Source organism: Marmota marmota, unplaced genomic scaffold (assembly GCF_001458135.2).
Source record: "Marmota marmota marmota unplaced genomic scaffold, marMar, whole genome shotgun sequence".
NCBI classification, from domain to species: Eukaryota; Metazoa; Chordata; class Mammalia; order Rodentia; family Sciuridae; genus Marmota; species Marmota marmota.
In genome coordinates, this window is record NW_026000037.1 from 25,348,434 (window position 1) to 25,360,617 (window position 12,184).

Genomic DNA, 12,184 nt, shown 5'->3' on the forward strand with positions numbered 1-12,184 from the left:
TTAAGAATATGGTTATGAATAGTTGGCATTTTTAATATAAAAGGGAATAAAAGGCATCTAGAATAAGGCATCAATCACAAATCCAAAATGATACTATGTTAAAATACATGGTTATTATTTGAACACTGTAAATAGAAACAGGACTTACCATTACCTGATTGGGCCGTGAGCCTGTCTTCCCTCTCAACTTCTGACATTTCTTCTTTGCTATTAGCCAACTGGTTAGGTTCATACTGTGCAATGACTTGTTTGTCACAGTCTAAGCTAGCTTGTACTTTTTTGGAGATGTCTATTTGAGAATCATCTTCTTCATTTTTGTTTTTGTCCTGGAAATGGTTGAGGCTGTCTATTTGAAGAATTATTAAGATAAAATAAGTTATACTTAAAAGCATAGTTAAAAACATTATAGCTAGGTCTTAAAAAAAAAAGAAAAATTAGTTAGTGTTTGTTCATTCTTTCAAAATGTTTACCAGCAGCCTACTATTTTCCCAGAACTAGGCTAGAAAGACAATAAGGAATAAGAAAGATAAATCCAAAATCAAAACAACACACTTCCAGTGTGAACGGGCTAGGTTTGGTTGAGGCAGAGCAACAGGCTTGGTAAGGCAGCACATGTAGCAATTTATTGGTAGCTCAATCTACATAGGTTTTTAGCATTTAGAGAAGACTGGGGAGAAAATTTGGGTATTTGATATGACAGTGGTGATTAGCCAGGAGTTCTATTCTGGACATGTTAAGTTTGAGATTTCCATTAGACAAGTAGGTGAAGATGTTACATAGGCCATACAGACAATAATGTAAGCAAATAAATAGTGGATCTTCACATAAAGAGAACCAAACTGAGTCTTTGTGAGTACAGGAACTGGAGATTGGGGAAGGCAGTAAAAAAATGTTGGAATTAAAAAAAAAACATTAAAGAGAAATATTAAAAAATTACATAGAGCAAAAGTTGTCAGGGTCAAGTTCTCAGAGGAATTCCACTGGATCTGAGAGCTGTTTATGAACCTAGAAGCCTAGCTCAGGGATTGCATTTTTGGATTAGATACTAAATGTATCTAATACCGATAGTTCTAGGCAGAGGAATAATAATGCGTTATTTAAAGGACACTGTGGTTGCTTTATATAAAAGGATCCCAAGGGGGTGACTAGAAGGGAGATTCCTGCGGTTTGGGACAAAGATGATGGTGGGTTTTGGGTAGAATGGTGACAATAAAGAGAATGTAGTTGGAATCAAGATTTATTTTAGAGGTTACTTAATGGATCAATTATGGGAAGCTCAATCTACATAGGTTTTTAGCATATAGAGAAGAATGGGGAGAAAATTTTGTATTTGATGTGACAGTGGTGATTAGCCAGGAGTTCTATTCTGGACATGTTAAGCTTGAGATTTCCATTAGACAAGCAGGTGTGTTGAGAGCCACAGCCGAAGGGACCCCAGCAAACTTCCAGTTGCCAGCAAACTTCCAGCTGCCAGCTGATGATTGGCTCACAGCGGCCCAGCAAACTTCTAGCTGCCAACTGATTGGCTCCTCTGCAGTGATGCTCATTGGGCTGTTTCCCCGCCCTTTCAGACCACGGGGGGACTTTTTTTGGCTCCGCCCACGCGACCCAGCCAATTGGCCTCAAGAGCAGGAGGAGGGGGGAGGTTGAGAGGCTTGTGGGAAGCCGGTGGTGGTAGTTGAGCTCTGAGGGTTTTCCTGAAGAGCTGTGTGGTGCCCTGTGTGTGTTCTAAAAATAAAGTTTGTTTCCTTTGACAAGTGGCTCCTGAATTGTGCCCAGCCAGATTTGTAACAGAAGATGTTACATAAGCCACTGGATATATCAGTCTGAAATTCAAGTAGGAGATATAAATTTGGATGATGTGAACTGTAAATTATTAATTATAAACTACAGATGTTAAGAACAAAAGAAAAGAGCATATTGATAAATATTGGCAATCAATGTTTACTATACCACATATTCTTTAATGCAGTAGAGACTGTATTAGGAACCATTACAGATTGTAATATTCTAATATTACTCCTATAATTTCTTGAATTCCACCATGTCCTCAAAGAGTTAGATGGAAGGCACTATTTTAAAAATTAATGAAAGATTTGAGAAATAGTTCAGAGGTGAAGAGCTGGCCTAGCATGCAGGAGGCCCAGGGATCAACCCTCAGTATTATACACACATTTTTTAAAAAGTTAGATGTATTAGAATTGATTCTCCTTTTTAATACTTTTGGAGCCCATCAAAATCAAGGTTGGAAATAATTATGCCAAATTATAGTAATGTAATTTGAATAATTACAATTTTAAGTTATGATAATACCACTGTTACTTAGAATACTTATTTCTTTCTAAAAGACTTTCATATTCACAACAGATAGTTCAGTCAGGCATGGTGGTGTACAACTGTATTCCCAGTGACTCAGGAGGCTAAGGTAGGAGAATTGCAAGTTTGAGACTAGTCTCAGCAATTTAGTGAGACCTTCAGCAATTTAGTGAAATTCTGTCTCAAAATAAAAAAATACAAAGGGTTAGGGATATGGCTTAGTGGTAAAGTGACCCCTGGGTTCAATCCCTAGTAAAAAACCAAACCAAACCAAAACCAAATCAAAACAAAAAATAGCACAAAAGGTAGTTTATCTTCACAAAGGAAGTTTTCTTGAAGTTGCTTATTAAGTTTTAGGTCTAGGAATTTCATTGTTGTTCTTGGTATCACAAAGGAAAAATCAGAACTATATTAAACTATGATTTTTCTTGCAAAATCAATTAACTTATATACTTAATGTGAACTGACATTATTTTATAGTCATAATATACTTTATTTTTATTGCCTATACCAGTTGCAAATTGCATGGAGTCATGCTAATTATGACAGGGATATTATATGGAATAAGCTTGTAGTTCCAATTTAGTTCACAGAGGACAGGTGCCCACATAACAAATATAACCATCCAGATGGCAGACTTGTCAATTTTGGTAGGAACACCCATAAGTAAAAGAGGAAAGGCTTAGCCACTGATTACATCAAAACTAAGAGAGGAGAACAAGACAGGAAAGAAAAAAATGCTTTTCTTTTTTTCTCTGGTGGTATGGGGGATTAAACTGAGTGGTGTTCTATCACGAAGCTACATCCCCAGCTCTTTTTTATTTTTTTTGAGATAGAGTCTCCCTAAGTGGTGGAGGCTGGTCTCAAACTTGCAATCCTCCTGCCTCTTCCTCCTGGGTCACTTGAGATTACAGGCATGTGTCACTGTGCCTGGCTAGGAAGAAAAGTACTATAATATCAGAGTCTATATCTTAATTGAATCTTTGTTAATGATAATATTCCAAAGAATTATCATATAATGAAAAATTAGATGTGAATAATTATTACCACTGATAAATAAAATGAGCATTTCTAGTTTCCAAAAAATGTTAACTTGGTTTTTTTGGGGGTGGGAACCCAGGGGTGCTTAACCACTGAGCCACATCCTCAGCCCTTTTATTTTTTATTTTGAGACAATGTCTTGCTAAACTGCTAGGGCCTTGCTAAACTGCTGAGGCTGGTTTTGAATTTGTGGTCCTTCCGACTCAACCTCCCAAGCCACTGTGTTTACAGGTGTGGACCACCATGCCTAGCTCAACTTGGCATTTTTCACTGGGATAAAAATGCTCTCTAAAATTGGAAACAAAAAGAATACTAATGATCTTTTTCTTATGATAATCAGGGGCACTGATAACCATATTAGAAACTAAACATCAGGAAATGACATATCATGCTATGAAAACATACTTGAGGTATGTTTATAATTTCTAACTTTAAAATAATATGTTTTACAATCCCTGCAACTTCAGAGGCTGAGGCAGGAGGATCCCAAGTCCAAGGCCAGCCTCAACAATGTTGTGAGGCCCTCGTTAACTTAATGAGACTCTATCTCAAAATAAAAAATAAAAAGAGCTGGGATATAGCTTAGTGGTAAAGCACCCTGGGTTGAACCCTCTGTACTAAAAAGAAAAAAAAAACATGTTTTACCAAAGAATAAACTCATAAAACATATATCAAATACAATCTTTAAAGCTCTATGGAGGCACTGGGTTCGATCTTCAGCATCACATAAAAATAAATAAATAAATATACTGTGTCCATCTACAACTAAAAATATATTTAAAAAAAAAAAAGCTGGGCTGGGATTGTGGCTCAGTGGTAGAGCGCTCGCCTAGCATGGGCGGGACCTGGGTTCGATTCTCAGCACTACATAAAAATAAAGGCATTGTGTTGCGTCCATCTACAGCTATATATATGTATATTAAAAAAAAAGCTCTATGGAGGAGTTTTTAATTATCTGTCAAGCAACAAAATGGCCCAATGTATACTAAGTAGGTAAAGAACTGAATTATTTTGCTACTTAAACATAAAAATAATCTATAATTTCTTTAAAAACAAATGTATCTAAAGAGGAAAGAAAGCAGAAGGTCTATAACTATAAGGCATATTTGCTACCATAGCAACAGAGCTTCTATTTCTGCCCACTGAATTCACATCCTGCTGACATTAATCAGAAATGTCCATTTGTGCCAAATTAATGTCATATCATAGATGCTTGGGAATTCTTGATAAAACTAGGAGTTTTTCACATTCTATGAAAGATTCACAGTCTTCACTATGTGAAGTTCTTAATCCATTTTAAAAGCTAAAGTCAGTGCTGAGTCACACTAACCTTTGTACACAGGAGTTTCTAAGAACACAGGTTATCTCCAGCCCCCACCTCTACAGTCACCTTCCAACATACTCACCAGCACTGCCTTTAGGATTCTCACACATTTCACAATAAGATAATAGTGAATTATTGATATAGGTGCAGAAACCACACTGCCAATCCTTTCCAGGAGGGGATGGGGTGGTTGTCGGGGACTTGGCCTTATGGACATATTCCATGAGTTTGGCTTTGGTTTGTCCAGGCCTGGATGGTTTCTCCTCTGGTAGGCTGTTGCAGTCATGGGTGGTGACTGATTTCAATCTTTTAGTTTCAGGTTCAAAATTATGTTCAGAATCAATGATATCCCTCGATGCCACTATGGTATTTTTCTCCTGAAATAGCCTTGATTCATCACAGGAGGTCTCCAACTGTCTCTTTTTAGGTTTTGGTAAAAAGAATGATTGAATATCATGCTGTTTTTCTTTTTCAAACTAGGAAAATCAAACAGATATTAAATTAAGAAGCAATCATTAAAAAAAACAATTATTTCTCCTAAATGAAAGAGCTTAACCATATTCTATTATCCTGTGAAAACCTTTTTGGAAATGAATTAAATTATACTATGATTTTTCTTATATAACACCATTATGACATTCATGTACTTCTTATCTTTTTCTTAGCACTTACTATGTGTCACACACTTTACATATATTAACTCATTTAGTCCTCATGTCAGTTTTGTGAGGTAGCTACTATTAATATTCCCATATTTTAGATGAGGCAACTAAAATTTTAGAAAGGTTAGTTAGGTAACATGGTTAGATAAGCTATGCAATGAAAAATATACTTCATAAACTATCTTAGCCAGATGTATGTCAGAGAAAGAAAGCAATCATTTACTTAAACACTTCAAATAAATCAAGAACCTAAGGTGGGCAGTAACCCTAGCCTGTAATTCCCATGACCCAGGAAGCTGAGGCAAGAAGATCACAAATTCAAGGCCACTTGCAGCTACTTAGCAAGCAACTTATTGAGACCCTGTCTGAAAACAAAAAAATGAAAATGCTGGGGATGTAGCTCAATGGCAAAGTGCTTGGGGTTCAATACCCAGTAACCTGCCCCATAAAAAAAGAACCTAGAAAAGTACTTTCATGCCCAAACTATAGACATAGTATTCATAAACAATGCTACTTAAAGTAAAATGTTACCCTGACCAGAAAACATTTGAAAATAGCAGTAAAACTATTAACTGTTTCTTTAATAGACACATTTAAATAACTATCTTGTTTCTAAGAAATATATTTAATAATTAGCTTATTTCTAAGAAATATACTTATTTTGTCTAAGAACCCTTGCAGCATTATCTATATTTTCATCTTCTTTTTAATGCATAAATCTCAACTTCCTACTGAGAGAAAGTATAAGTATCTCCATGATCAATTAGTTAGTTGTTGAGGTAATGTGTTAATTTTAGAGAAGTCCTGCTATGGACTGAATTGGGAACTATGCTGGACACACATTGTGGCAGACTGTATTTCCAAAGATGACCACATAAATTCTTATCCCATCTCACATGCTCCACTAATGTGGCTCCACTGAGAGGCAAAGTCTATGGTCTTCTTCCCAGAACCTGTGTAGACCTCTGTAACTGTCACATCCCTTAGAATACAGTTAAAGTGACACTGTGTGACTTCTTAGGCCAGGTCACTGAGGGTAATATGACCTCCACCTCCATGCTGGCCCACTCTCTCACTTTCCCTTTCTCTCTTGGAATGCTTGCCTTTGGAACCTGTCACCATGTTATGGGGAAGCTCAGGCCACATGGGAAAACCATGTGCTGATATTCCAGTGGATAACCCAGAAAGGCCCACAGGTAGCAGCCAGCATCAATTGCCAAACATATGAGTAAACAAGCTTTCAGATATTCTAGTCTCAAGTTTCAAAATCTTCTAGTAAAGGCCACAGTTATCATGGAGTAGATCTATCATCCCTGTTGTACTCTGGTTGAATGTGCATTCATAGATAACCTGAGAAATAATATATGATTTTTTTCAAAGACACTAAGTTGCGGAGAAATTGGTTATGGAGTAATAGATAAAAAAGAAACTATAGGTAATAATAGCAAATAACCAAGTAACTATAAAGAGATATTTTACATAATGAATTTTATCTGTACTTCTTAGTAGTAATGCATAACAGAGATTTGGCAAATTCATAGAGACAGAAAGATTAATGGTTACCAAGAGCTAGAGAGAAAGGAAATGGGAAGCTGTTGGTAAATGATTATAAAGCTTCCATGAGGGATAATGAAAAAGTTTTGGAAGTATCAGGAATGGCTGCACAACATTGTGAATATAATGCCACTAAATTGCATATCAAAAAATGGTTAAAATGGCAAATTTTGTGTTGCCACAATAAAAATATTAAACCCCACCACACACGCACACCAAAAAAAAAAAAAAAAAGGAAGGAAAACCTATATTTGGTAAAAGTAAAACATGTATTATTGTAGGGACAAGCATGCCGCATTCCTAATAATGTAGAACAACTATTTTTGTACATTATTAAATACTATAAAAAGTTATCTAATTAGGTATAGAAGTTATAGAATTTAGATGAAAAATATATAAAATGAAATCATTAACAAAGAAACAAGATTTTTTCAAATAGTGCACTAAGGAAATTTTAAGAAAAGGGACAGAGTTTCAGGCAATAAAGACAAAATATATAATCTTGAAAATAAAATAGACCATGGAGAAAAGATGTTAAGAGACCATGAACAGAACTTCCAAGAAATATGGAATAACATTAAAAGACCAAATTTAAGATCTATTGGGATAGATGAAGGCATGAAGATACACACTAAAGGAATGCACTTTAGTGTTTTTTCAATGAAATAATATCAGAAAAGTTCTCAACCCTAAAGAATGAAATGGAAAATCCAATTCAGGAGGATTACAGGACCACAAATGTACAATATTACAACAGACCCACACCAAGGCACATTATTATGAAAATGCCTATCCTAACAGGATAGAATTTTAAAGGCTGCCAAAGAAAAAAATGTCAGATACATTTAGAAGGAAACCAATCTGAATCTCAGCTGATTTCTCAACATAGACCCTCAAAGCTGGGAGGTTCTAAAATAATATATACAAAGTTCTGAAAGAAAATGGATGCCAACCAAGAATACTATACCCAGAAAAATTAAGTTTCAGATTTGACAATAAAATAAAAGCCTTTCATGATAGAGCTGAGGTTGTGGCTCAGAGGCAGAGTGCTCGCCTCGCACATGCAAGACCCTGGGTTCGATCCTCAGCACCACATAAAAATAAATAAATAAAATAAAGGTATTGTGTCCAACTATAACTAATATATATTTAAAAAACCTTTCATGATAAACAAAAGTTAAAAGAATTCACAACTAGAAAACCTGTACTACAGAATAATCTTAGCAAAATATTTCATAAAAAATTAAAGTGAAAACCAGCAAAGGGAGCAACTACACAAAAGGAATAATCAATCAAAGGAGAAACTAATTCAAATTAAAAACCAGAAATAAATCAAAATGACAGGGAATAAAAATAATACATCAGTAATAACTTTGAAGAAAACTCATCAATCAAAAGACATAGACTGGCAGATTGGATTAAAAAAATAAAAAAGACCCAACAATATACTGTCTCCAAAAGACAGAACTCATAGGCAAAGACATCCACAGACTGAAGGTAAAAGGATGGGAATAAAACATATCATTCACATGGATCTCATAAACAAGCAGGGATTATTATCTTCATATCAGATAAAATGGACTTCAAGCCAAAGTTCATCAGAAGGGACAAAGAAGGACATTTCATACTGCTTAAATGAACTATACATCAATAAGATATAATAATCATGAATATTTATGGCCCCCTAAATGGAGCATACATACATCAAATAAACCCTTCTTAATTTCAAGAATCAAATAGACCATAACACAATAATACTGGGTGACTTTAACATACCTCTCTCACCGTGGGATAGATCCTCCAAACAAAAATTAAATAAAGAAATGATCAAATTAAATAATACAATCAATAATTTAGACTTAACAGACATATTGAGTATTTCATCCATCAATGAATGAATTACTTTCTTCTTAGCAGAGAAGCAACACATGGATCCTTCTCTAAAATAGGCAATATCTTAGACCACAAAGCAACATTTAGCAAATAAAAAAATAGAGATAATACTTTGCATTCTATCAGATCATAATGGAATGAAATTGGAAATCAACAATAAAATAAAAAATAGAAGCTTTTCTAACACCTGGGGACTAAAAAACATGGTACTGAGTGACCCATGGATAGCAGAAGAAACCAAAGATGAAATAAAAAAAAAATACTTAAGAGGTAAATGAGAAGAGCAACACAACATATCAAATTATCTGCGACACTATGAAGGCACTTCTAAGAGGAAAGTTCATTGAATTGCACTCATTCATCAAAAGAATAGGAAATTGCCAAATATTTATTTAATATTATATTATATATAATTAATATTATATTATAAAAATCAACACCAAAAGCAGAAGACACAAATTAAAATCAGAGCTGAAATCAATGAAATTGAAACAAAAGAAATAATTTAGAAAACAAAATGTTGGTTCTTTGAAAAAAATAAATAAAATTGATAAACACTTAGCCAAGCTAACAAAGAGTGAGAAAACTCAAATAACTAAAATTTGTGATGAAAAAGGAAATATCATGACTGACACTACTGAAATGCAAATGATAATCAGAAATTATTTTGAAAATTTTTATACTCTAATAAAATAGAATATCTTGAAGACAACAAAGTTCTAGAGACATACGACTTACTCAAACTGAATGAAGAGGACATAGACAATTAAAACGGATCAATTTCAAGTAATGAAATTGAAGACGCTATCAAAAGCCTACTAACTAAGAAAAGCCCAGGATCAGATGGATTTTCAGCTGAGTTCTACCAGACCTTCAAAGAAGAATCAACACCAATAATCCTCAAATTATTCCATGAAATAGAAAAGGAAGGAATCCTTTTCAAACTCATTCTATGAAGCTAGTTATCACCCTGGTACCAAAACCAGAAAAGACACATCAAGGAAAGAAAATTTCAGACCAATATTCCTCATGAACATGGATGCAAAAATTCTCAATAAAATTCTGGCAAATAACATAAAAAAACATTAAAAAACACAGTACATCATGATCAAGGTGGGTTCTTCCCAGTGATGCAAGTTTGGTTCAACATACAGAAATCAATAAACATAATTCATCATCACATCAATAGACTTAAAGACAAGTATCACATGATTATCTCAACAGACGCAGCAAAAGCAATTGACAAAATACAGCATGTTTAACACAACAGAAAAACTAGGGAAAATAGGAACATACCTCAACATTGTAAAAGCTACATATGCTAAACCCAAGGCCAACATCATTCTAAACGGAGAAAATTAAAAGCATTCCCTCTAAGAACTGGAACAAAACAAGGATACCCTCTTTCACCACTTCTATTCAACAACATCCTTGAAACTCTAGCCAGAGCAATTAGATGGAAGAAAGAAATTAAAGGGACACAAATAGGAAAAGAACTCAAAACATCCCTATTTGCCAATGACATGATTTTATACTTAGAAGACCAAAAAACTCCACCAGAAAACTTCTAGACCTCATAAATGAATTCAGCAGTGTAGCAGGATATAGAATTAACACCCCAAAATCAATGTATCAGTGGTAAATCATCTGAAAGAGAAATTAGGAAAACTATAAAAAACTCAAAATAAAATAAAAATTTGGGAATCAATCTAGCAAAAGAGGCGAAAGACCTCTACAATGAAAACTACAGAATACTAAAGAAAGAAATTGAAGATGACCCTAGAAGATGGAAAGATCTCCTATGTTCTTGGATAGGCAGAATTAATATTGTCAAAGTGGCCATACTATCAAAAGTGCTATACAGATTTAATAAAATTCCTATTAAAATTACAATGTTCTTCACAGAAATAGAAAAAGAACTCATGAAATTCATTTGCTTTTGAATATTTGGAAAAGTCAAAGCAATCCTTAGCAAGAAAAGTGAAGCAGTAGGCATCACAACACCAGACCTTAAACTATACTATAGAGCCACAGTAACAAAAATGGAATGGTACTGGCACCAAAACAGACATATGTAGACCAATGGTACAGAATAGAAGAGACAGAGAGAAATCCACATAAATACAGTTATTTCATACTAGACAAAGGCACCAAAAACATACATGGAGAAAAGATAGCCTCTTCAACAAAGTGCTAGGAAAACTGAAAATCCATATGTAGCAAAATTAAATTAAACACCATCTCTCACCCAGAACAAAAATTAACTCAAAGTGGATCAAGGACCTAGGCATTAGAACAGATACCTTTCGCCAAAAAGAAAAAAAAGTAGGCCCAAATCTACATCATGTTGGCACAGGAACCAACTTTCTTAACAAGACTCTTAAAATGCAAGAAATAAAATTAGAAATCAAAAAATCGGATGGAATCAAACCAAAATTTTTTTTTTTCACAGCAAAGGAAATAATCAAGAACATGAAGAGAGAGCCTACAAAATTGGAGAAAATCTTTGCCACCTGCACTTCAGATAGAGCATTAATCTCCAGGATATATAAAGAACTCAAAAAACTTAACACCATAAAACCCCCAAATAACCCAATCAATAAATGAGCAAAAGAACTGAACGGGCACTTCATAGAAGAAGAAATAAAATTCATCAACAAATATATAAAAAAATGTTCAATATCTCGAGGGGTTAGAGAAATGCAAATTAAAAATACACTGAGTTTCATCTCATTTCAGTCAGAATGGCCATTATCAAGAAAACGAGTAACAATAAATGTTGGTGGGCCTGCAGATTGGTACAACCATTATGGAAAGCAGTAGGGAGATCCCTCAGAAAATTTGGAATGGAACCACCACTGACCCAGCTATCCCATTCCTTGGGATGTACTCAAAGGACTTAAAATCAGCATACTATAATGATATAGCCACATCAATGTTTATAGCAGCTCAATTCACAAGAGCTAAACTATGGAACCAACTTAGATGCCCTTCAACAGATGAACGGAAAAGAAAATGTGACACACACACACACACACACACACACACACACACACACTGAAATATTACTCAACCATAAAGAGAAATGAAATTTTGGCATTTGCCAGTAAATGGATGGAACTGGAGACTATTATGCTAAGTGAAATAAGCCAATCCCCCAAAGCAAAGGCCAATGTTCTCTCTGATATGCATGTGCTATCTCACAATAGGGAAGAACAGAAGGAAAAATAAGTACTTTGGATTAGGCAAAGGGGAATGAAGGGAAGGGAGATGGATTTGGAGGAGGAAAATTAGCAGAATGAATTGGACATTACTTTCCCTTGTTCATATATGAATACACGACTAATGAAATTCCACATCATGTACAACCAGATGAGAAATTGTATACTATATG

General features: G+C 34.6%; 1 protein-coding gene across 7 annotated transcripts in view; it reads right to left on the minus strand.

Moving 5' to 3' along the window:
• Positions 1-12,184, minus strand: part of Zranb3 (zinc finger RANBP2-type containing 3) — a 224,187-nt gene that overhangs the window by 24,491 nt on the left and 187,512 nt on the right. For 6 of the 7 annotated variants that reach the window (XM_048812202.1, XM_048812199.1, XM_048812200.1 and 3 more), the window contains 2 exons: positions 4,764-5,157; positions 149-346 (listed from right to left, as the gene is read on the minus strand). In XM_048812202.1, the coding sequence (XP_048668159.1) occupies positions 149-346; positions 4,764-5,157 (592 nt within the window). The remainder of the gene's footprint in view (positions 1-148; positions 347-4,763; positions 5,158-12,184) is intronic. The other variant, XM_048812201.1, reaches the window with a different exon arrangement.